This window comes from Notolepis coatsorum, assembly GCF_963971535.1.
Source record: "Notolepis coatsorum genome assembly, chromosome: 1".
Taxonomy (NCBI): domain Eukaryota; kingdom Metazoa; phylum Chordata; class Actinopteri; order Aulopiformes; family Paralepididae; genus Notolepis; species Notolepis coatsorum.
In genome coordinates this window covers 131,992,691-132,020,435 of record NC_140165.1, presented here as the reverse complement: position 1 = coordinate 132,020,435, position 27,745 = coordinate 131,992,691, and the positions used below count along the sequence as shown (strand labels likewise).

The following is a 27,745-nucleotide window of genomic DNA, read 5'->3' as shown; positions in this document are numbered from 1 at the left end:
ACCAAAAGTAAAGTAGATTGCATGCCTGAGTAGATGTTCCGCAGATCCCTTTTCAAAGCCGCCAAGGTTTCCTCTGTCTCCCCATCCGGTAAGTCTGCTGGGCCCCACCTCACACACCTAGGGATAGGAAGGAATCATTGGTTAACTCATAGGTTGGGGAAATTATTAGGGCTGACCCCTATTAGTCGATTAATCGGTCGAAAGGAGCCGTAGTCGACTGCCAACCTCTTAGTGGAATACATAAGAAAAAAAAAGATTTATAATATATATTTTTTTAATAATCTTTTCCAAAAGAAAATAGGCCTCTAACGCTAATGGCACGCATACCAGAGGCTAACTGCCTACGAAAACAGGCACTGAAAGAGGATTTCACCCATCTAATGAACACACTAGACTAGACAAATATCAAGATGTATCCATCAGTGGACCAATTGTATGCTTTTGCAGAGGACAAGAAGCCTTCAGTCGACTCCTTCAGACATTAAGCACCCCACAGCCCAAATGGAATGATTATAATACTACTATACTTTTTTCTTTTTTTTTGTCTAACGGCACATTTTTGCCAATCATAGTCAACTATCCAAATCCTTAGCCGAAATTATATTTAAAAAAATCTACACATAATTTAAACATTCAATCCAAATAACCTAAGTTAGTCTAGCATGGCAGTGCCACTTTAACCCCTAATTGCTGCGAGTGTGAATGGAGAGGACACTGGCGCCGTTTGTTTTGCCACCCCTACCCGTATTGGTCGACAGGACCTCTCGTCAGCCTGGACTCTCCTGCCACTCCAGTGGGCCGTCTTCCCTCTCTGCGGCGTCTAGCCAGAATGTTGTTCCTGCTTTTATACTCCACTCTTGTTTTTACTTGTTGGAGAAGAGAGTGGCATTCGTCTCCAAAAACGTCACCTCGCCTGCTAATGTCAGCAAAGGTTTTTGGATGGCTCCTGACAATTGTTTGGACGATGCTGTGGCACATGGCTCTGGTTGGGTTGCGCTCGTGCTGCGTCATCTGATCCACCAAAGCGTTCACAAAGGCCCTTCTCTCATCTGGCTTTGGTCTCTCTTCTTTTTCCACTGCACGTTGAATGGCTGTTGACATCCGGTTCCAGTTGACACGAAAGTCTACATGCCATGACATGCCAGGCTGTGAAGACTGTGAAAAGTTTGAAGTGCATGGGGGAGTACTTGGGGGGCTGGACAACAGAGAGTGCGGGAATGCTTGCAGAGAGGACAGAGTGTTCGGAGAGGACAGAGTGTTCACAGAGCTCGATGTTGGGGAACTTGAAGCAATTGGATGGGGAGGGAGCACCCCCATATTAAGGGTTACTAATCCTAGAAGGGACAAAAACAGTTATGCCAATGTTCCAAGGGCCTAGTTCTAAGTGTCATGTGAGTCAAAATATGAATTTACCTTTATTAATACCATTCATCAGCGTCCGACACTGGATTGGTTTGAGGTATCGGACCAGATCCACCTTCTCCATTAAGGCCAGATCTTCGACACTCTCCACTCCAAGATCATCAAGTAGGGTAATCAGTAAGTCATCAGGGAGGCCCGGTAAATATGACCAAACTGCTTCCTTTATAGCTTCCATTAACATTGTCTTCAAATGCTTGATAAGAGAGGCTAAAGTGTCACACTTAAATGCACAAGCCTCAAGCACACATTTCAAGGATGTGTCAGGTAGTAGAGCTGATGTAGGTCTAGGAGGCTGAGCAGCTTGCAGGTAGCACTTATGCAGCCTATATATATGAGATCTCAGTTCTGTGTGTTTTCTGAACCTCTGTGAGCAGTCAGGTACACCACACAGATAGTGATAATTGGGGCCATTACTGTGCAGCTGTGTGTGCTGAACAAAGGTATACACACTCTCAGACACATGCTGACATCGAATATATTTACAGTGGAACATTGTTGTGCGTGGTAACTAGTTACCTACCCAATCATTACATCTGCCTCACACTGAACAAGATGGTTAGCCTGGCTGCCTGACACTGAACAGGATACTGTATCTTAAAGACCTCTCTGATGACCTAGAAAAAAGGAAACCAGAGAAAGGAGAGATTACAGTTTGTATGCAGATTATGAACGTATACTATAGGCTAATCTCAGGTGTACTGCACAGGAAACAAATATAGTCTATAAACTACGATCTGTGTTGCATATAGGCCTACCTACAACCCAAGCAATCCGTGGATCTAGGGAGAGGTTGAATCCGTCAGTGTGATTACTGTCCTGTATACGCCTCGTCACGCCGGCCGGAAACGGAAAATAATCAGGCAGGCAATCAGTAGGCCTAGAGGAGAGTTTGGTAAGGGAGAGGCAAGGGAGAGTTTGGTAATCCTGTATATATGATAAAGAGTATCATCCATTGTGCTATAGTCCCCCTCCACAGTGTTCTGAGGACTCCAATAAAAAATTAACTATACACTTAATTATGTATTTGAGATTCTCTTAAAGGAAAACTCCAACATTTTGGGAAATTAGCTTATTTAACATCTTCCCTGGAGTTAGACAAGAAGATGCATACCTTTTTTGTCTCTGTGCATGCATTATGCTTAGGGAACAGCCGCTCCGTTAGCGTAGCTTAGCTTCATCACTGGAAGTGGGTCAGATTTGTACCCTGACGTTCCCTACAGTGCCCTACAGTCACGAAATACACTCCAAAACATTCCTGTAAACATGTTGTGACCTGTGTATTTACCACGTGGAGAAATAAAAAATAATTGAATTCGACAATTACGTTTTCTAAGCAAATATACTCGGAACTATTTTTTGCCTAACCACTCCTAAACTAACGTTACAACTAACCTAAAGTTAGTTTAGGTTCATGTTAACGATTGATAATGTACAAAATAAACGTATTCCGCTGCTATAGACGTCGCTCTTTTATTTTGAAACCCCCCCGACCGGAAGTCATTGCTCTCGTTATTTGCTTTAGTGTCAGCCCGGTTCTGTGTTTGTTGGTTACCTCCGTTAGCTAGCAGCCTATCAAGACCAGCCATTGGAATACTTTTCTAAATTGGGGAGGCTTTTAATCGTCAAGGTAAGAGGATTTTAAGTCATGGTATCCATAAACTTCAATCGGTTCGGATCCTTTGAATGAATGAGAATGTAAACAAACCGCGCGTCACGTTGAAATCACTGACTGCGCCCAGAGAGGAGTGGTTAGGCAAAAAATTGTTCAGTGTACATTATTCAATTAATTGAAATTCAATATTTTTTGCGTTTTTAATATCAAACGTATTCAAGTATTAACATCACTAACATGTCACAAAAGCATGTAGAATGTATATTATCATCAATACGTTAGTTTAGCAATAGGTTAAAAGTGCCATTAGATAGATTTAACTTTTCGATTTGCTGAAGTATATTCCGAGAGGGCGACCATTTTGGAAATGTTTAACCGTGGGAATTTTTCTGAACTACACTTCCTGGAAGATTATAATGGGATTCAAGGTTCTGTATGAATTATTTCAATAACTGTTATTATTCGGGATAATAAGCCACAAAAGGTAACGTTTTTGACAAATCTTTAAACGCAGTTAGTTTCTCTTCCCTATTGTTAACATGTAGGAACAATTAGATCTGAAATTAGTTTCAAAACGGTTGCACTGTGGGGAAATTAAAAAGTACAGTAGATTACAGTAGATTTCATTATCTGTTCTTATGCATGCCTGGTGATACTAAATCCAAATTGAACTCAGGCATTTGAAAGATAATATATGTATATATATATATATATATATATATATATATATATATATATATATATATATATATATATATATATATATATATATATATATATATATATATATATATATATATATATATATATATATATATATATATATATATATAGTATACATATATTATCTTTCAAATGCCTGAGTGCGAATTGGCTATAATAAGGTAATTTATAAGCATCATATTCTATATTCTATAATAATATTTCAAATTGCATTGGTATCTACAGAACCTTCGGTTTAATCATCTTCCCTTTATTAATTTCCTTCGATTTCTTTTTACACATGATTTCAAGAGGGGACTGAACGAGATCAGTGGCAGTTTTTAATGATTGGTCATTATTAGCATGGTGTTATTCACTGTCAAAGATGCAAAGAAAAATCATAATTCATATTCTCCTTTGTTTCATCACAATTTAAGCAAGCCTAGTAATAGACACAATATTTCTGACACTGAATACATTCCCTGAGGTCCATAGATGTCCCTAGATACCAAGCATATGCAAATTAACCTTTTGATTTTGATTACAGTATTTTATTGTGAAATAATAATTAAATTATGTGAAATATTGCTATGTTATTGTGAGATTACAAAATCTGATGTGATATTACAGGAGATTTTGATTACAGTATTTTATTGTGAAATAATAATTAAATGATGTGAAATCAAAGGATACTGTATGAATGTCACTGTGGCCCCGTTTAGACGGAAACGCTAGCAGGTGAATCCGCAAAAATATTTTTTCGGATGTGCCTTTCGTTTATACGGAAACGGCGTTTTTACGGGGTGAAACCGCTAAAAAGTGAGACTACCTTCCAGGGTGGAATTCCTAGAAACGCAAAAGCTTTGCGCTCTCGTCTAAACTGTAAAACCGTATAAATCTGTTAAAACGATGACGAAAGGGTTGTCACGGCTCTGGTCGCGCGTACTGCTTACGTCACAGGTAGCAGGTATGCGCCAGTAGCCGAGACGTAAACAAAGCAAGTATGTCTGACTATTATCAACGGAGATCACCTGAAATCTACATTGGCAGTACTTTTAACCCTTTCACTGCCACACGACAGAAGGTTAACCCTTTACTATCACACAACCGGCTGTCGTGTGGCAGTGAAAGGGTTAAATACACAAGAATCTGTCCCGCGGCGTGAGTGGACCCACTGTCTGTGAGTGACTCTGCTTTGGTACAATCACATTCCCCATCCACAGTCTGCGAATCAGAGGCAGAGTAGGGCGGGTCTTCACAGCACGTCATGTGACATATGCGCCAATCGTGTGACAGCGGGGCTCCGTCGTTATAGTGTCGTCTGCACGGAGAATTCCACCCCAAAACGCTCGTCTAAACGTAAAATTAAAAGTGAAACCGCAAGATGACTTTTGCGGTTTCTGTTCACAAAACGCTCGTCTAAACGTAGCCTGTATAACAGAATTAGTTATCAATAACCTACCTGTATAAAGGTTAAAAGTTGTTGCAAATATTTTTTCCCCTCATAAATATACCACTATATACATTCATTTCTTATATTAGTTTTAAAATGACCATTTAACAGTGCTCTGAAAATGCTCTGACAACATCATTCACTGTTTTAAGCACGAACACATAAGGAAGGGAGGGAGAAAGACAGGCCCTGCATGCCTGCACCCTGCCATGTCGTTGGTTTACCACAACAATGTTATTCCAATTTCTTCCTCCCCGCATAAATACTGTACCACTATCTTATTATTAGAACCCCTTATATTCCCGTTTTAAAAGCAGTAGGGAGCAGCTAGCCTAGCTTAGAACAAGGGCTGGAAGCAGTAGGGACCAGCTAGCCTAGCTTAGCACAAGGACTGGAAGCAGTAGGGAGCAACTAGCCTAGCTTAGCACAAGGACTGGAAGCAGTAGGGAGCAGCTAGCCCAGCTTAGCACAAGGGCTGGAAGCAGTAGGGACCAGCTAGTCTACCTAGCTTAGCACAAGGACTGGAAGCAGTAGGGAGCAACTAGCCTAGCCTAGCACAAGGGCTGGAAGCAGTAGGGAGCAGCTAGCTTAGCACAAGGACTGGAAGCAGTAGGGAGCAGCTAGCTTAGCACAAGGACTGGAAGCAGTAGGGAGCAGCTAGCTTAGCACAAGGACTGGAAGCAGTAGGAAGCAGCTAGCCTAGGTTAGCACAAGGGCTGGAAGCAGTAGGGACCAGCTAGCCTACCTAGCTTAGCACAAGGACTGGAAGCAGTACATTTAGTCATTTAGCTGACACTTTTATCCAAAGCGACTTACAAGTTCTGTACAACAAGTCATCAAGAAGGGCACATAAGCGTCATGCATTAAAGCAAGCAAGCATGGTAGCAGCCATGCAGCAATGCTATGCTAACTGAATGTGCCAGTGTATCCTGTTAAAAGTATAAATTTTTCGCTCTCATTCGAATACAGCATATAAGCCTTCTGACAACATTTTGAAACGTTACTGACGTTAGCCTACATAAAATGTATATATGCCATAGGTGGATATCACTAAACAGTAACACCAAGATCAAGAAATATTCATTATAGCTAACAGCTATAGCTATTAACTATTAGCTATTAGCTATTAGCTTCAGCTAGGAGGCACGCATTGCGGTTAATATAACATTCTCTACCATGAAAAAACAAACACACCACTACTCCGCTGGCGTTTGCAATCGAAAGCATACACAACATAATATCCACCATCAACATTATTGGCAGTACTCACTTGTTCGTCTTAACGATGCAACAGACACACGAGGCTACAGACCAGGCACGTGCACACATAGAGGCCAAGGGGTGCCTGAGCACCTGCCTTTTTGAGCCTCATCAAAAAAGTGCCCTTTTTGAAAAAAAATGTACCGTTACGCATATAGACTGCCCTTCCAACTGAAAAATGTCAGGATATAATCAAAATATTAGGTAAAGAGAGAAATGCCCCATATTCCATTGCAGTTTGCACGGCCTCCTCAGCGTGCCTCTCCGCGGACCTATATATTTTATGCATAGCGTGGGTGGTGATGATGACAGTGGCGGCTCTGCCACTAGGGGCGCAAGGGCGCCGACCCACCTGCTGTTAAATCACAGAAGAAGAAAATAAAACTTTTTAGTTTTTTGTTTTATAGCCCTATAAATAATATAAACATGTTTAAAATGAATAATATTAACTCATTTTAAGTATGTTTGTATTTCCAATGCACAATATAACGTTATTATCTCAAATAAAAAAACACTTGTTTTCCTGAGCAGGAAGTGACATCACGTTTTTTTTATTTTTTTTATTTTTTATTTTTTTATTTTTTTCGTATTTCTCGGCCCGGGCTAGACGTGATAGCGCTCTGAGTGCGCGTCACAGTTTGATCGCTGTATCCGTCACAGCCAATCAGTGCATAACGCGTTGTGCGTTGAAATATGACTATTATGTTGGAATCCGGGCGCGATTTGAAGCGGTCTAGCCAGTAGCGTCAAGAATTTCTGTAGCCGCATTTCGCGGAGACGCTCTCTGATTGGCCGACGCCAGTATTTTTTTCCGTAGCAGAATTTCACAGAGACGATCTCTGATTGGCCGAATCCAATTTCTAATGTTCCAATTCTAGCTTATTCCAATTCTAGCTTATTCCTAGGTTGGTGATGCAGGCAGCTGTTTGTCTTAGAGCGTGCCTTGACTGCAAGTTCTTTAGACTGTTAAGCTTAGGCACTCTTTCAAAGTTGGTTAAGGTTAGAGTTTGTCTTAGAGCATGGCGATAGAACGCCAGGTAGTTTGCAGTCTGTTCGAGCGGAAATGGACAAAGGAATGAAGTACTTGTGTTGTGTGGTGCTTCTGCTAACAAGCTAACACTTGGCTAACAAGCTATATGGCGGATGCAGTCTGGACACAGTGGACAGTGGATTATACACTTTATCAAGGCAAGCCCTGGACGCGTGAATATTAAAGGCAACCAACTTGTGTTCGGCTTTTCTCTGATTGGCCGCGCCCCCCCGCCCCCACGCGCAGGCAAGCGCAGCCGTCCCACGTCCCAAATGAAATCCAAAGAGCAAGCGCGGCAGCGCGGCAGCGCGGGCAACCAACTTGTGTAGTGTTGGGCTGCTGTTCCAACGCACTTGTGTTGGGCTGCGGTAGCAGTGGAGCGCTGCTGACTGATTATTATGTTTCGCGTTTTTAACAACCAACGGTAGATTCACTCGTCACTGTACATGTATAAACAAAGCCCATACAGTTATGAAATAATAAACACTGTTGTGTTGGGCTGCGGTAGCAGTGGAGCGCTGCTGACTGATTATTATGTTTCGCGTTTTTAACAACCAACTGTAGATTCACTCGTCACTGTACATGTATAAACAAAGCCCATACAGTTATGAAATAATAAACACTGTTAGGACTCGCAATAATAAACACTGTTACGACTATCTGACTCTTAATAATAAACACTAGTGTTAGGACTATCTGACTCTTACTAATAAACACTGTGTTAGGACTATAAACACTGTTAGGACTATCTGACTCTTAATAATAAACACTGTTACAGTGTTAGGACTATCTCGAGTCACGCGTCACTACTGTAACTAGAAACTCTGGGTGTCACTGTACATCAGTAACGTTATTTCGCGTTTTTAACGTCAGCGGGGCGATGCGGTGGTTTGTCGCCGGCTTCCGTGCACCGCCGCCGGCTCTACTCGGTCCAGCTCCAGCAGCAGCGGCCGTTCCTCCGTTGTAGAACGAAGCCCTTCAATGACAGAGCTCTCATATTTTGCGAATGCATAAACTATGTCTTAAATTATGGCTATGTGTCTAATATGGCTGTCGCTTATCAATGACTTCGCGACAGCCATATTAGACACATAGCCATAATTTAAGATATAGTTTATGCATTCGCAAATATGAGAGCTCTGTCATTGAAGTGGGTGGTGGCAGTGTAACAACGTTCACCCTGATGTAAAGTAGCGATTTTTATTGTTTTGTCATGACAACCCAATTACATAATCCAACATATGTGTAAAGAAACAACATATTCCAGTTAACGGTATATTTTTTAATGATTCATTACGGTATAAATTAGGTTAACTGGAGCTGTGGAGGCTCCTTGCTGAAGAGCCAGCGGGGCGACGCGGTTGTTCATTCACCGGCTTCCGTGCGCCGCCCGCGGCTTGACTCGGTTCAGCGTTCACCCTGATGTAAAGTAGCGATTTTTATTGTTTTGTCATGAAAACCCAATTACATAATCCAACATATGTGTAAAGAAACAACATATTCCAGTTAACGGTATATTTTTTAATGATTCATTACGGTATAAATTAGGTTAACTGGAGCTGTGGAGGCTCCTTGCTGAAGAGCCAACGGGGCGACGCGGTTGTTTTTTCCCCGGCTTCCGTGTGTCGCCCGCGGCTTGACTCGGTTCAGCTCCAGCAGCAGCAGCGGCCGTTCCTCCGTTGTAGGAAGCCCTTCAATGACAAGCGCTCTCATATTTTGCGAATGCATAAACTATATCTTAAATTAAAAATTAAATTATGTGTCTAATATGGCTGTCTCAAACACAAGGACCTCCTCCTCTCAAGAGCACCTGGGGGAGCCTCATGCGCATGCGCGGCTCTCTGCCGCGACTGCAGCGTCTCTCTTGTCTCTCTTGTCTCTCTTGCCGCAAGGCCGCGTGCTAGTGGATTGATTGATTGGCCGTGTGGCCAATCAGAGAAACGCTGAACGAAAAGCTGAACACAAGTTGGTTGCCTTTAATATTCACGCGCCCTGGACGTGTCAACTAAACAGTGAGTCTCTCTCTCTCTCGCTCTCTCTCTCTCTCTCTCTCTCTCTCTCTCTCTCTCTCTCTCTCTCTCTCTTCTCTCTCTCTCTCTCTCTCTCTCTCTCTCTCTGTGGTTAACGTTAACGTTTGTAAATCGTTTTTTTTAGGAGCAGTACTGTTAGGCTACTGCTGGCCATTCATGAAGCGAGACATTGCTGATTGTTTATTTATTTTATAACACAAGCCTATGACTACCAACTGCCTAGCCAGCCGTGTATCAATCTTGGATGCAATAATAACGTTACCACACTGACTGTGTCGATGGCTCATTGATTTAACTACTGCAGCTCTCTCGGATTGAAAATACGTGGATTATGGCTTGTTCAATATCGTCTATGTTTGAATGAATGAATGAATGAAAACTTTATTAACAGATTGCAGAATGGGTACAATACAGTACGGCTCAATACACACAATTGTTAAGGGGATGCAGACCAGAGAAAGACGTTTGTCTTGTTTACATCAGGGTCCCAGATTTTCGATTCATATCGATAGTTTAATAGCTAGCCTTGGCTCGTTTAACAATATGCAAAATATGTGTACAGCCCTGTACTCATACTGAAGTTATTCTTGGTATATAATAGGTCTGATTGTGTAACGAATCGATTCCACGTCGCGCTGTGTGTGAGAGAGAGAAGGAGAGAGGGAGAGATCTGCCTGTGTTTGGAGACGGGGCGAGTTTTGTTTCTAACTTTTCTATTTATATATTGTGTTTCAAGTTGTGAATTAGAGTCTAGACTATACTTTATTTGACTGGTTGTGTGTTGTTGTAGTAACAGCTGAGCGACTCGTTCATAAGAGCCGATTCATTGCCGTGAGCGTGAGTCGAATCGCTCACGTCTTGCCATGAGTCTGTTGCGTGGTACTGTACATGTTTGCAAAATGTTTGGTATAGCGCCCCTAGTGGCGAAGCACCCACCGGCCGCCACTGGATGATGATGATGATGATAGAAACCGCTGTTGAATGCTGGTATTACACTCATTGAGGGACACGAAGAAGTCAAGTCCGATGGGATTTGGGAATCTCAAATACAAATCGGGATTGGAATAAAAAATGCATTTATATTAAACAATACAGAATATACAGCACTTCTTGGGGTCTGTAGGGTAAGCACTTATTCCCTCCCCCCTGAACATTTATGGAGATGTGTGGGCCTTTTAAGTCAGTGATAAAAGTGTCTTTCAAGGATAAGTGAGCTCCTGCACTGATTATTATAGTTCAATATTCAATATTTGATCACCAAAAACCCCCAAAAAGCATAAAAAGGGGGCTCCCCGCCCGGAAAGGGCCCTTGAAAATCGCCCACGCGCGCTACGTGCGCTCGGTTTATATATACACACAAGTGTAGTGCCCTTTTCAGCCTTTGAGCACCTGCCCCTCTAAAGTCCTGTGCACGTCCCTGCCTGCAGGGGTGGTAGTGCAATACCCGTGGTACGCTCGGCTGAGCGCACCACTCTCTGTAGGGCCTTCTTGTCCTGTGCCGTGCTGTTTCCATACCAGGCAGTGATGTTTCCAGTCAAGATGCTCTCTACAGCTCCGGAGTAGAAGGACTGGAGTATCTTCCCAGATACTCTGAACTTCCTTAACTGTCTCAGGTGGTAGAGGCGCTGCTTTGCCTTTTTTACGACTGAGTCTATGTGTGTTGTCCATGTCAGGTCCTCTGAGATGTGGACCCCCAGGTACTTGAAGCTGCTCACCCTGTCCACGGTAGCCCCGTTTATCATCAGTGGTGTGTGTGTCTCCTGCTGTCCTCTCCTATAATCCACGATCAGCTCCTTGGTTTTACCAATGTTCAGGAGCAGGCTGTTGTTGTGCTTAGTTGTGCTTAGTATCACATAGTTCAATATTCAATATTTGATCACCAAACCCCCCCCAAAAGCATAAAAAGGCCCCTCCCACCCAAAAAGCCCCCCCCAAAAATAGCACAGGCCCAGTGCCCTTTTCAGCCTTTGAGCACCTGCCCCTCTAAAGTCCTGTGCACGTCCCTGCGTCCTACGCCAACTACACTGGCTTCCCATTAAACACAGCATAGACTACAAGATCCTCCTCCATACATTCAAGGCCATCCACAACCTCGCCCCTCCATACCTGTCCGACCTCCTCCACATCAACATTCCCACCCAGTCCCTCAGGTCTGCCTCCTCCATCAACCTGACCGTCCCCCCAGCCCGTCTGTCCCCATGGGGTCAAGAGCCTTCAGCCTTTTAATTGTTGTACGGCGACCTTGAGTGTCTTGAAAGGCGCCTTATAAATAAAATGTATTATTATTATTATTATTATTATTATAAAGACATATGGTCAGGCACTCTACTACTGGCCCCTGAGCAGCTAACACTGGAGCGGTTAAAGCTGAGGTGCCTTGCTCAAGGGCACAGCTAGCAGGCACGTGCACACATAGAGCCCAATGGGTGCACAAGCACCTGCCCTTTTGTGCCTCATAAAAAAGTGCCCTTTTTATGCCAATTATTTTTACCATATTTTCTTTTTTACCTCCATATAGAGATAGTGATCTGCAATCTGCTTGGGTTGGGGGTGCAATTCCTAACAGGCTCAACCATATGGATAAAAGTTCCCATATTATGTGCAAACTAAAAACAGATATTACATTACATTACACAAACTACAAACAGATATTACATTACATTACACAAACTAAAAACAGATATTACATTACATTACACAAACTACAAACAGATATTACATTACATTACACAAACTAATGCACCACCTTTGGCTGATAGTTCAGTTCAGTAATTTTTTATTTCGGGCTTTCGACACATAACAACGGTCATTCCATAAATCACCACACTTTTACCAGCTGCTATTGCAGCATTGTCCAATTGTCCGAAAAGGGCTAGGGAGAAGCACTAGGCTTGTCGGGCCCTACCCCTGAAGACTTACGCTTAAAAAAAAATCATTTTTTTTTTTATATACATACATAGTAGATACATATAGTACACATTTCAGTGCACACATATAGTACACATTACAGTACACATTACAGTATAGTATACCTGCAGTATATAATAGTATATATAATAGTATATAGTACATAATAGTGTATACAGCACATATATAATTTGAGAGATATAAAGTACATGATATATACAATACAATATAGTACCATAATATAATAGTACATACTGCAAATATAGTTCAATATAATATACAAATGAATTATAATATGATTATATAATGTGATATGATATAGCGCACAATACAGTATCATACGTATTTATTATTATTATTAATTGTTTTAAATATGCCATTAAAGCTCTTCTTCCCTTCTGTAATAGATTTTTTTAGTCTAGATTTTAATTGATTTATGTTTTCACAATATTGTTGCTCATCCTGTAGCCCATTCCACAGGGTGGCTCCGTAAGAGGAGATTATTTTCACGTTGGTTTTCATCACAGGTTTTTTGAAGTTCAATGGTCCTCTGAGGTTGTATCCCCCCTCTTTATCCAGAAATGTGCTTCTTACATTTACCGGTAATTGATTATTTCTTGCTTTGTACATAACTTGCAGAGTTTTAAAGTTTACCATATCAATGAACCTCAAAATGTGTGACTGTAGAAACAGTGTGTGTGTGTGGTCCCGATATCCTGCATTGTTTATTACTCGTATTGCTCTTTTTTGTAGGATAGTCAATGTATTTATGGTTGTTTTGTATGTGTTACCCCGTACCTCTGTGCAGTAATGCAGGTAAGGCAAGATCACTGCACAGTACAGAGTGTGCAATGAGTTGGGATTGAGTACATGTCTCACCTTACTAATAATTCAGATGCTCTTTGCCATCTTAGCCCTCACATATTCTATATGGGGTTTCCAGCCGAGTTTATTGTCTAAAATCACTCCTAGGAATTTATTTGCATATACTATTTCTATTATATTATTATCTATTATGGCTGATAGTAATTTATTAATTTCTTAGGATTTATTTTGGTCTAATAAATGTTTAAGGTTCTTAGATGGATCCCCTGCTGCCTCCTCCTCCTCTTCCTCCTCCTTCTCATCCTCATCTTCCTCCTCCTACTCTTCCTCCTCTCCCTCTTCCTCCTCCTCCTAATCCTCCTCTTCCTCCTCCTCCTCCTCCTGCTCCTAATCCTCCTCTTCCTCCTCCTCCTGCTCCTCATCCTCCTGCTCCTAATCCTCCTCTTCCTCCTCCTCCTCCTGCTCATAATCCTCCTCTTCATAATCCTGCTCTTCCTCCTCCTCCTCCTCGTCCTCCTCCTCATCCTCCTCCTCATCCTCCTAATCCTCATATTCCTAATCCTCCTCATCCTCCTCCTCCTCCTCCTCTTCCTCATTCTCCTCATCCTCTTCCTCCTCCTCTTCCTCCTCCTCCTCCTCCTCCTCCTGATCCTCCTCCTGCTCCTCCTCCTCCTGCTCCTCCTCCTGCTCATCCTCCTCCTCCTCCTCCTCCTCCTGCTCCTCCTCCTGCTCATCTTCCTCCTCCTCCTCCTCCTCCTCCTCCTCCTCCTCCTCCTCCTCCTCCTCCTCCTCCACGGGGAGCAGCGTACTGGCTCATGTTAAATGGCAGGCCATGCATTATGCAGCAGCTTAGGCCTCTGCGCTGGATCTTCATGTCCTCGGCTACAGTCCACTTGTCGCTGCTCTGGTCGTAGCGTTCCACGTTGGAGATGGTGATGAAGTCATCATTGTAGCCTCCGACCACGAAGAGCAGGTCGTCCAGCACCGCGATGCCAAAGTATCTGCGGGGGGTGAGCATGTCGGGCAGGGCGCTCCAGGAGTCAGTCAAGGGGCTGTAGGCCTCCGCGCTACTCAGGGTGTTTCTACCGTCTGACCCTCCCACCTGAGGACAGGACACATGAGAGGAATGTTTTAGTGTGTGTGTGTGGCTCAGGCAGGCAGACATCTATACAAATATCAAGTATAAAGCATTTGTCTCCGTGTGCACCTACTGCATAGACATGTCCTCTGTATGCTGCGACTCCCACTCCGTAACGCCTGCTGCTCATGGGGGCGATCAGAGTCCACTGGTCGGTGTCTGGGCTGTAGCACTCAGCTGTGAAGCCACCACAGATGTAAACCTGTAATAAGAAATAATATTCTAATTTAAAGACATTTCTGATCTCTGATCTAACGTTCCTTGTGTTCATCTAGCACCCTGTGCCCCTCAGTTCCACCCACCTTGCCCTGGAGGGCTGCTGCCCCGGCGCGGCTCCTGTGCTTCAGCATGGGTGAGATCACTGTCCACTGGTTGGTTTCAGGCTCGTAGCGCTCGGCGGTGTTCAGCTCCACGTGTCCGTCATACCCTCCCATGGCGTAGATACAGCCGTCCAACACCACCACGCTGAGTCTACTGCGGCGTGAGTGCATGGGAGCCACCTGCAGCCAGCTGCGAGTGACAGGGTTGAACCTGCGCACACTGCTGAGAGTCTTTCTGCGGTCCTCGCCACCGACGCAGTAGACCAGACCGTGGAGATAAGCAGTGCCGTCGCACCACCGGGGACTCTCCGCCTCAACGCTCACGTCCATCCATCCACCGGCTCGGATATCGTAAGCCTTCATGGTCGTGCTGCCGCCACCGCAGCCTCCGATGGCCAATAGGACCTCCTGGGGCCGGCGTGGGCGGGTCAGGGGGTTTGGGAGCCTGTCGGAGCCAGAGGGGTTCAGTACGCTGAGGATGAGGGGCCTGCAGTCGTGGCTGTCCCTCACCACAGGGTTGTTCTGGACATTGTTCAGCAAGTAGTCAGGCCTCATCAAGCCCATGCGAACCTGGGAAGAGACAAGCAGACAGCGGGTACAACTTAGACATCGGTTGTAGACGGTTTCTGTTGCTAGGGAACAGTTTGGACCCAAATGTTTGACAACCACTGTACTAGGGAACCTAGTGTTGTTTTAATGCAATGCACAGTAATACAATTCGTTTTTTTTTTTTTTTTTTTTATAAATGTTTTTATTTAATTTTCATACATAAAACAGAACATAACAGTACAACAATAATAATAATAATAATAATAATAATAATAATAATAATAATAATAATAATAATAATAATAATAATAATAATAATAACAATGACAACAGCGACGACAACAATAATAACAGTAACATGAATCATAATGACCTTGGCAAGAGACAGACAAACAAGGAAAAGTAAAATAATAAAAGAATAAATAAAATAAATGTGGCTCAGGCAATAGCAACCATGTTTGCGTATCCGTAATACAATTAGTTACCTTGGGCAGCAGCAAAGGGATGTGTGTTTTACGCTCCTCACGGGAGTGGTCGATCCAACGGAGGACGGCCTCGAACACCATCTCCTCGCTCTTCACGTTCAGTTCATCCCTCTCGATGATGTCCACCAGTTGCTGCAGGGACAGCTCCACAAACTCCTGTGAGACGTGCAACATCTCCTCAAAGTGGCACACGATGCAGAGATGGGCCTTGCGCCTCAGGTCAGGGCAGCAGTAGATGTCCGTGAACCTCCAGATGCCGACACAGTTTTCCAGAGACAGCTGGCCCTCTAGGAAGTCAGAGCATGCTCCTACTATGCCAGTGACGCGAAGCTGGTCTGCAGCCACCAGAAGCTCTGCCACGTTCTCTGCTGTCACCAGCACAAAGCGTGTGTAGGAGTACTCTATGATGAGCTGCATCATACCCGGGGACACCCCAGGGATAGTGTGGACTGCTTTCTCTGAGTCGCTCCAGCGAGTGAAGAGGGCTCTGTGGGACGCAGAGTATAGAGATATCTGATGAGTAAACAGTAAGCAACATTCTGTCCTGTGTAGTAATATATTTTCACTGTAGAAGTATAGGGTCTTAGCACAGTAGAAGTATAGTATATGTTTACAGTATAAGTACAGTATAATATATGTTTACAGTATAAGTACAGTATTGTATATGTTTACAGTAGAAGTACAGTATATTATATGTTTACAGTAGAAGTGCAGTATAGTATATTTTTACAGTATAAGTACAGTATATTATCTGTTTACAGTAGAAGTGCAGTATAGTATATTTTACAGTAGAAGTGCAGTATAGTATATGTTTACAGTATAAGTACAGTATATTATATGTTTACAGTAGAAGTACAGTATAATATATGTTTACAGTATAAGTACAGTATTGTATGTTTACATTAGAAGTACAGTATAGTATCTGTTTACAGTAGAAGTGCAGTATAGTATATGTTTACAGTATAGTATCTGTTTACAGTAGAAGTACAGTATATTATATTTTTACAGTATACGTACAGTATAGTATATTTTTTACAGTAGAAGTACATATATTATCTTTTTACAGTATATATACAGTATATTATCTGTTTACAGTATAAGTACAGTATAGTATATGTTTACAGTAGAAGTACTGTATATTATCTGTGTACAGTAAAAAGTACAGTATGGTATCTGTTTACTAACCAAGCTAACCTGAACCAAGCTAACCTAAACCAAGCTAAGCTGAAGCAAGCTAACCTGAACCAAGCTAAACTGAACCAAGCTAAGCTTAACCAAGCTAACCTGAACCAAGCTAACCTGAACCAAGCTAACCTAAACCAAGCTAAGCTGAACCAAGCTAACCTGAACCAAGCTAACCTGAAACAAGCTAAGCTGAACAAGCTAACCTGAACCAAGCTTACCTGAAATAGTCGCTGCAGTCACACAGGAGGGCCTTGTGGGCATTCAACTCAGTGCTGTTGACTTTAATAACCACATCACAGAGCCTTCCCTCCAGACGCAGCTCATTAAGGATTGTACAGGACATTGTTTCCTTTTCCATGTGGGGATTTTAAATTGTATCTACAGAATATATTCAAGCTTACAGACAAATAGCCAGGAACAACAAGTGAGATCTTCACTTGTCTTCTGAGATCTAAGAATTGTTGAATATATACACTACACAAATGTTCTAGAATGTTTGATTATGACATCATACTGTGACATCACAAATGTTCTAGAATGTCCTATTATGACATCATACGGTGCCATCATGAATGTTCTAGAATGTTTGATTATGACATCATACTGTGACATCACAAATGTTCTAGAATGTTCTATTATGACATCACAAATGTTCTAGAATGTTCTATTATGACATCATACTGTGACATCCAGTGATGGGAATATTTTTCAGTAACGAGTAAACGGATTACTCTTCCAATCTTAATAACGCTGTTACCGTTACTGCCAAAAAATGCGGTGCGTTACTATGATTGAAGCTGTTTTTTTCAGATCAGACAGATCTCTGCGCTGAGAAGCAATACTTTTTTCCTTGGTTAGTGGGCAGTGCGCGATTGGCTGAGGTTGAGTAAAATGTCATGGTAAGCCAATCAGAGGTAGAGGTGGGCGGGTGTTCGAAATAATCCATAGGCTGACACACAGCGACAACACAATCGACTCAGTCAACGACAGACCGCGGTTCTGTGTACGTTTTGATAGTTTGTTTGGCGAGCCCAAATAATCCAAAACTAATCCAACGAACAACACAAGCGAGCAGTCAACGACAGACAGTCCATGAGCATTTTTTGTTCACTCTTGTGTTAGTTGTGTTGCAGCGCAGGGCACTACAGTAGTGGAGGCTACAGCCTTATCAACAGTGCTGTACTTCCTGGTTTAATAGCACAGTCTTCAGGTGCTCAGATATATATATGTATGTCATGCATGTCTTAAATGTCATGATTAGATTAGTTTAGATGATTAGATTAGATTCTTATATCTGTATGTTGTGTATGTCATAAATGTCATGAATTGAAAATGGGGGACCCTGATGTAAACAAGACGAAAGTCTCTCTGGTCTGCATCCCCTTAACAATTGTGTGTATTGAGCTGTACTGTACTGTACCCATTCTGCAATCTGTTCATTAAAATGTTCAATCAATCAGTATATATTTGTTATTTATTTTTGGTATAGTGCTTAACAAGCATAATTTAATGTTGCCCAGTTGTGGCCTGTTGAGGGGCAATACATATCAAAAGTTCCAAAACATCTATTGTGTTTGTATTTGTATGATCCACTATATAAACATAGTAATTATAATATCTACATACATGACATTTGATTGGAGGCTAGTCTCACTTTGTCCCACAGCAACATTAAAATAGTTTAGATTTGTGTATGTTGTTTATGTAAAAATTTTACTTGAAAGTAACACAATAGTTACTTTCTGAAGTAACTAGTTACTTTTATAATTTGTAACTGAGTAAGTAATTTAGTTACTTTTTGGAAGAAGTAACTAGTAACTGTAACTAGTTACTTTTTAAAAGTAACTTGCCCAACACTGGTGACATCACAACGGAACATGTTTGAGTACCATTTGAATAATTTAAATAATATGTTGACATTAAAAAAAGAACAAATAAAATGGAAAAAGAAACTACATAAAACAATGATACACATTATAATAAAATATTTAAGTAAAATGTATAGAAATAAAGAAAAATAAGACAATGAAATAAAGATAATAATTCATTTAAAAGCTATTTTAAAGAGGTAAGTTTTGAGCAGTGCCAACCGAGTCTGCTGTCCTAACAGACTTGGGGTCTGTAGGGTAAGCACTTATTCCCTCCGCCCTGAACATTTATGGAGATGTGTGGGCCTTTTAAGTCAGTGGTAAAAGTGTCTTTCAAGGATAAGTGAGCTCCTACACTGATTATTATAGTTCAATATTCAATATTTGATCACCAAACCCCCCCCAAAAGCATAAAAAAGCCCCTCCCACCCAAAAAGGCCCCCCAAAAATAGCACAGGCCCAGTGCCCTTTTCAGCCTTTGAGCACCTGCCCCTCTAAAGTCCTGTGCACGTCCCTGCTACAGACGGCAGGAAGATGCTGCCACACAGGTGCTTTCTGGGAGGCGGAGGCGGAGCACAGGTGCAATGCAGTCTGGGTGAACACGTCTGAACTCACCTAACATTATATATGCCCATACGCAATGCATGCGGTGCAGAATGGGTACAATACAGTACAGCTCAATAAATTGTTAAGGGAATGCAGACCAGAGAAAGACTTTCGTCTTGTTTACATCAGGGTCCCCCATTTTCAATTCATTATAACATATAATTATGGCATACATGACATACAGATAGACAGTACTGCTACATCTATATACATTTATGACATACCAGATTTACAAATACAGTACTGTATTTACAAAAAAAGAAGAAAAAAAAATAGTACATTTGACGAAGAAACTGTACATTGGGGGAGGTGGGTGGGGGGTTGGGTATAGGTGGGGTGGGGGGGGACTATTTTATTGTGAAATAATAATTAAATTATGTGAAATATTCATAATGCTACTGTGAGATTACAACATCTGATGTGATATTACAGAGGATTTTGATTGCGGTATTTTATTGTGAAATAAGAATAATATAATGTGATATGTTGATATGCTATTGTGAGATTACAACATCTGATGTGATATTACAGAGGATTTTGATTGCGGTATTTTATTGTGAAATAAGAATAATATAATGTGAAATCAAAAGTCTTTTTTACATGTATTTGTTAGGATATTACAGAGTCAGGAGGCCTTAATTTTACAATATGTTACTGTAAGATAATACTGTTAAATGTTGTGAAATGCTGGTTAATTTTTACAGTGTACAACTAACCTAAAGTTAGTTTAGGTTCGTGTTAACGTTAGATAATGTACAAAATAAACGTATTTCCGGTGCTTTAGACGTCGCTCTTTTATTTTGAAACCCCCGGACCGGAAGTAAAAATGATGCCTCGTTTTCTGCTTACGCGTCCGGTTCTGTGTTTGTTGGTTTTCGTTAAATAGTGAAATGCGGGTGGTCATGCTCGCATTGATTGTGGAAAATACAATAATAAAATAGGCATAGAAAAAATAAAATAGGTAAGACACAAGATATGCATGGTAAAAAAAGGCATGCTAAGTTCCTGAGAAACTGGTTCCTATATAAATTTACAATTTTAACTCTTAATGTATCTAAACTATACTATACAGTACCTCCTTCCTTTAAAGTGACTTTCTATTTTTTTTAAGTTACATTTTGTTTAAAGTGATTGTTTTAGAGGTTGCCGCATGAGTGTGTGTGTGTGTGTGTTTGTGTGTGTGTGTGTGTGTGTGTGTGTGTGTGTGTGTGTGTGTGTGTGTGTGTGTGTGTCTGTGTGTGTGTGTGTCTGTGTGTCTGTGTGTGTGTGTCTGTGTGTGCTCATGTGTACTTGTGAGTGGAGAGTTCAGTGTTCTGATGGCCTGACCCGGAGTCTCTCTGTTCAGCGTCATGTGACCGTAGGCGCTTGCCTGACCGCAGCAGCTTGAAGAGGTTGTTGTTGGAGTGGTGGGGGTCTTTCATAATTCTGCAGGCTCTGGATTTGCACCCCCTGACTAATAGACCTCAGCCAGATAGGAAGTTGAACTAAATGGTAAATGGCTGCATTTATATAGCGCTTTATCCAAAGTGTTTTACAATTTGTTCCTCACATTTTACCCATTCACTCACACATTCACACACCGATGGTGGAAGCAACCAAGGTGCCAACCTGCTCATCGGGAGCAATTAGGGGCTAAGTCTCTTGCTCAAGGACACTTCGACACGCTGCCCGGGAGGAGCAGGAATCGAACCGGGAACCTCCATATTACCAGACGACTGCTCTACCTCCTAAGTCACTGTCGCCCCCAAACGAACTAATAGGCCTCAGCCAGATAGGAGGTAGTTGAACTATTAGACCTCAGCCAGATAGGACAGTAAATTTCGCAGAGTAAATTTTACTCAAACTGAGTAAAATTTACTCTGCAAAATGTACTGTGTAGTTGAACTAATAGGCCTCAGACAGATAGGAGGTGAACTATTGGACCTTATGATGAATTGAAAATGGGGGACCCTGATGTAAACAAGACGAAAGTCTTTCTCTGGTCTGCATCCCCTTAACAATTGTGTGTATTGAGCCGTACTGTATTGTACCCATTCTGCAATATGTTAATACTATTTTCAATCAATCAATCAATCAATAAATCAATCAATCAATCAATCAATCAATCAATCAATATAACCTTTTGTTCCGATGTTTACTCACTGTTGATTATTGGTTAGTCAACTGGATGTTATCCATTTATTATTTGGTCCGCATTTTTCATCTAATCCATTCGTAATTTCATGCTAGTTCTGCAGCATTGTTAGACGGAGTGTCTATCGCTACAGACAGTAGCCTGCTTCTGCTCAAGACGCGCTCTCCATCTGGGGCCAGTGTGGGGATTAGACGATTATATCCTCTTAACTCTAAATGGCCCCACGACGTTCCTGGCTGCTCTCCTCCTCTCATTTGCTCGTCTCACTACACTTACAAACAGGACACAAAGGGAGTAGAACGAAAGGGATTTTTTGTAATATAGAAATTACTGGCGTCTACAAATCGGTAGTGGGCTTTGTATCCTCGTTTTCCTCTTTACGCGGGAGTTGGGACATTAACCGTTGCCATCCTCGCGCGCACCGGTTATGGCACAATAACCGTCCGAGCCGTGCTACTGTCCAACCGAGCCGACTGATCTTTAGCAGACTATATAATCTCATCAGTGTCAAACCTTAGTCGCCTTCTCGTTGTGCATCGTTTACGCTCCGTTTGCCTTTCTTTTTTTGTTTGCGCTTTTGCCGTACTTTGGATGTTTTTTTTCTCTTTCTTTAATTTTCTTTTCAGCATACACTTTTGTCCATCCAATTGACTTTTATAAGTAGGCGTATGTGGATGTGGACTACAATGCACATTTGACCCTTTCAAACTTTTGAAATAAGAAGACATGGAGTTTACCAGTAAAGAAAGAAGTATTTTGTACTTATTTCTCTTTACAGTATGCGTGGTGAATGTTTCTTTTTGCGCAAGGAGGGCAAACGTTAGGAGGTCGGGTAAGTTTACAAGTCGGCTATGGTCCAGTAAAAACGGTTTTATTTAGATGATATTGTAATATTCTGAATGAGAGCTGCGTAGTCGCCTAATAGGTTACGTCACGTGTGTATCACGTTTCAATTAGTGATGATTGGCCTGTAACCTACTGTAGAATGTTTAATGTCCTCTTGGTCCATATTTGATCAAAATGCATGGTTGTGTCAACTTGTGTGTAGGCTATGCAGTATGCACACAGTTAACCAAGATTTTTAATATATATAATAATATTTATATTTATATTGTTATTAATTGTGCCTTTTATCAGCCTTCTATTATAGGCAACAATGTGAGAGTACATGGTTAATTAGAAATACCCATATAAAATAGTAGGCTATTCTGGTCAAAGTTTTCCATTCAACATTCTACCTTTGTGTATTCCAGTAGTGGTACTGGCTGTAATGACTGTCTATTGAAACTGCCAGGTTTTAAATTGGTTTTGTCTTGTTTTGTATGCAAACAATTTGTCTTCAAAATTACTAGTAGGCTAACTGATATGTCCAAATGTAGTGGAATAACAACAATATACTTTGGAATGTAGTTTAGTAAAAGTACAAAGTTCCAAGATGAAAATACTCAAAATCGTACTTACATTACATACACTTCCCACCACTGCTTTCATATACAGTATGATTATATACAATTGAATGACACTTGATTTTTTCTTGCATTATTTGAAGCACCTTTGTATCTTTGCATGCGCAAGAAAGCTGAGTACAGTATTCTGATTGATTCTACTGTAATCACCACGCCATTGAATGGCAACAGAATGATAATTGCATGATGATAGCCACCACTCTTGATTGATTGATTGAAATCTTTATTAACAGATTGCAGAATGGGTACAATACAGTATGGCTCAATACACACTATTGTTAAGGGGATGCAGACCAGAGAAATACTTTCATCTTGTTTACATCAGGGTCCCCCATCTTCAATTCATGATAACATTTATGATATACACGACATACAGATACTGTTACATCCAGACATTTATGACATACAAGATATACAAATATACAGTACTGTTTATTTACAGACAGCATTTCTATTTTTAAAAGAGAATATATACATTTGAGGGGGAGGAAACTGTACATGGGGGGGGGGGGGGGGGGGGGGGGGGGGGGGGTTGGACATTTACCGGGGCCAGTTTAGAATTGCAGCCTCCTGTAGGTGCTCTTTTAGAGCAGTTTTGAAGGTGGGTAGGGATTCACATTATTTTACGGCTGAGGGTAGGGCGTTCCACATTGTTGTGGCATAATTGCGAAACGTGTTTAGTCCCTTGTTTGAGCGGAATCTGGGTTGAACATGATTTGTGGAACTCCCTCTGGTGTTGTGGTCGTGGTATTCACTGACTTTTGGGAAGTATTTCGACATGTACATGGGTACCTTAGTGGTGTAGTGTATCTTGTAGACCAGGCCCATTGCAAGCTGCTGTACTCTGTCGTCTCTAAGCCATCCTAGGTTGTCAAAATGGGCAGGGGTGAGGTGGGTTTTAGGAGTAAGGTGCAGTAGTCTGACCAGTTTATTTTGTGATGTTTGTAGTCTTGTTTTTAGTGCCTTTGAGGTGCTTTGGTACCACAAGGTGCAAGCATAGTCGTAGTACCCTTGAATAGTGTAGTGTCTCTGATGCGGAGTGTACCTGTTTGAATAGATTCGGTAGCGAAGTTGCAACTTTGTTTGCATTTTTCATTTGGTTTGGTTAACTTTCACACTGCACTTTGTCAAGCGCACCAAATTTGATAAAAAAAACCCATGTGATCACACAGGTCAGCCTTTTATCGGACATTGTGCCAACATTATGCTGTGAAAAAGGAGCTTCAAACCTGCAGGTATATAATTTCATAGGTAGTTTTGTCCTCGTTCCTTTTCTTCGGAGGATGACTGCGGACAGGCACAGAGGATATGTACATTTTACTCTGGGTCGCAGGATGTGTATAATTCAATGTAGTGTTTATGAAGGGGATATAATGGTTTCTCAATCTAATCTGTCAACACATACCCCCCATACAAAGCCGATTACATTCATTCATACAATTTAATTAGAACTGTTTAAGGTAAGGCGGTTAGGTGGCCGAGCGGAGATTGCGTTCGTCACCAACCCCGGAGCTGTGAGTTCGAATCCAGCTCACAGCTCCGGGGTTGTCACCAGCTTGGCTGGCCGTCCACACTAATACAATTGGCTGTATTAGAGAGTGGGAGAAGCTGGCGGGGTGGGTCCGGGTCGTTGTAAACAGCGACTCCTACAGTTCGGTCGGGGCGCCTGCTAAGCGCGGATAGGACTTGAGGGGGATAGTGTGATCCTCCCACACGCTACGCCCTCTCAATGAGAATCCGCGCTGCCAGGTGAAAAGAAGCGGTGATTGGCTGGACGTGTGTCGGAGGAAGCACGTGGTAGCCTCCACTCTCCCAGATGATCTGACTGTGGGGGGTAAGTGCGCAGCGACCAGGAAGGGACTGGGAATTGGCATACGACTAACATTGGGATGGGAGAAAATCGGAGGAAAATGGAGGGGGAAAAAGATAAAAAAAAAAAAAAAAAAAACTGTTTAAGGTAAATGGGAGATTGTATAATCTGATGGTGTGTGGTATTTGTTTAGTATCAAGGCATTATTTGGCTATTTTAACCACCAGCTGCGAGAATAATAAGATAATAATTTTTTTTATCTACTTTTTCTCCCCATTTTAAAAATGTTCTCCCATCCCAATTTCGTATTATCCAATTCTTCCCTCCCCTGTCTCGAACGTTGCTAGACCATGCCTCCCACTGGTCGGCTGCAATGTGGACGAAGCCTTGCATCACGTGTCCCCTCCGGTACACGAGGAGGCAGCCGTCGTATCTTTTCACCTGTACAGCGCGATCTCTCAGTGGCGAGGAGTAACGCGTGGGAGGCTCACGCTGCCCCCGATACTTCCTGATTCTGCTGTACAGGCGCACCAACCGACCTGTAGGAGTCGCCGTCCACAACGTCCGATCCCCACCCACCGGCTTTCCCACCCCCTAATACTGCCAATTGTATTAGTATGAACGACCAGCCAAGCCGGAAGCAACGGCGGAGCTGGGCTCGAACCCAGCATCTCCTGCATTAGTGGCGAGCGCCTTGCCCACTGCGCCACTTAGCCGCCCTATAATAAGATAATCATGATGAAAAACCACACATTTGGAAATATACGGATACAATATCCAAACAGCTTCATTAACTGCACAATCTTTTTCTGCTTTTCCTGCCTTTGGTCTGGTTTGCTTTCACACCTCAAAACAAACGCACCAGGGTTCACATGCAAGCGAACCGACTTTGGTCCGCACCAGATTTTGAATGAGCTTTCACACCACCCCAAATCAACCTGACTATCCGAGGAAACTAACCAGGGTTATAGATTAAAGTGGACCAAAGAGCTCAGGTGTGAACGCCGCACCTATTCTACTCTTCTTTCCTCTTGGGGGTCAGCAATGGCTTGGATATGAGCTAAATGGCTGTACAATATAACTGCTTGTACCTACACTCCCTATTTGTTTATTTTTTCAGTGGTGGAAGTACATAGTTCGTTTTTTGGGGAACATCATCCAAATTAAGAATTCCAATATATTATTTCCATGGCCCAGGCAAGTTCAATCAATAATATTTGTGAACATGAGCTACTCTCTCTCAAAACCAGAAACCAGAAAAGTAAGACTCAAAACTTGTGATGTCATCAGGAATACAATCTGGAGCTGCTCCATAGACAATGAATATAAGACAGATTTTATGGACCCATAGAACGTTTGTTTGAGTTTTTATATCCAATGTGTAACTGAGGGGTACAATTCCCTGACTGTATTGATAAGTATGGTATCATTAAACCACTACCGCTTTATGTACTTTAACTACTGGCCATACAGTACACGATATCTAAATATGATGAACACTTTCCCACAATGAAATCGGGTCCACACAAAGGTAATAATCAAATATTTAATATATAGCAAAAGGTACATATAATAGTTACTATTACATTTATGATTTGAATGCACTTGTAAGGCAAATGAGTATTCGTAGGCAAATCAACACTGAATGTCCAATCTCTGGTTACGCAGGAAGCAAGTATACAACCTGGCTCTTAGGGAATTAGATCTATGGTACTCTTAATGATATAGCAGGATAATTCTGGAAGGGGTCCTCCCGGTTGTAGGCCGGTAGGGGGGGTAGGAGAGCCGTCGGCAGTAGCCCGTCTGGTCAACGATTTCTAGAGAGAATTCAGGTACAGAAGACAGTGCAGTAGAATCTTGATCCACAGATGAATACACCTTGGCTCTCTTGTAGGCTGTAGCTGTAGCTGTAGGTCCACAATGAAGAAGAAGCGAGGCGACCTCAGTCTGGTCTGAGCGCCGTCTCACCTTGACTCCTCTCGGGGTAAATCCAACACTCACCGGTGTTGGCGATTATCCGCTCCACAAATCAAAGTACCAAAGCAAATATATATTCCATGCCGCATAGGGCTCAGCAGTCGTCGGGTAGGTAATCCAATGTACAGGTCCACTCGGTCCTCGCCTAGAACTCCTCGGATGAAAGCACCACGTGTGGTCTGCCCAACCTGGCTAAGACTCTAGATAACACGAGGAAGCGATGGGGATGCTGCTCACTTTAGAACTCTAACCGCACGATGCACCATACATAATAGACTATTATTAACCTAATAGAAATACGTCGCACTCGACGGTACAGTGCCAAACTATGACAATTCAGTTATTAATTCGCCCGAGGTCTCGATGCTATTCTAAGGCCAAACAGGCCATACTACACCGCACGCGGTATCGTGGGTGAGGCTTCACGTTCTGTTACTTAGTTGGGTAGAAGGGTAAAGGACTAAGGGTCTTCTACATTTACTTGCGCCATATTTATATGCACGGTGAACAAATAGTGCCACTCTCCTTTCGGTAGCCGTATTCCTGCGCAGAGCCGGGGCTAGTAGAGACATGTCTCGTCGGTACCATTGAACTTGGCTCCAAGGGGCTTGTCCCCTGGCGCCAGGTCCTTGTCCAATAAGAGAATGAACTATTATGGGCTATAGTAGGCTAAAGGGATATTCCGTGTATATGTACAAGGAATATACAAGGGATATCAAACGATATACAAATACTATTCAATATATATCCATAAATAAATATATATATTCGGTTTAATCTGATCCTTCGTAACAGCTGCCCCCTAATTAGTCCCACCTAATTAGCTAAGCAGAGACAGATTAACCGCACTGTCCACTACTCAATGTCCGCTGTGAGGGTCAGTCAGTTCACAAAGTCATGGGGTCATGTTCGTCATCGATAGTATCAGGGAGCCTCGGCAGTTCTATTAGCCTCGCCACGGGTCGG

General features: G+C 42.2%; 1 protein-coding gene across 2 annotated transcripts in view; it reads left to right on the top strand.

Annotated features, from left to right (window-relative positions):
• Window positions 1-22,252: 22,252 nt before the first annotated feature.
• The window catches only part of egflam (EGF-like, fibronectin type III and laminin G domains), a gene marked incomplete at both ends in the record, with an annotated part of 149,530 nt that continues 144,037 nt past the window's right edge, over window positions 22,253-27,745 (top strand). For both annotated transcript variants that reach the window (XM_084325750.1, XM_084325749.1), the window contains one exon: window positions 22,253-22,358. In XM_084325750.1, the coding sequence (XP_084181876.1) occupies window positions 22,253-22,358 (106 nt within the window). The remainder of the gene's footprint in view (window positions 22,359-27,745) is intronic.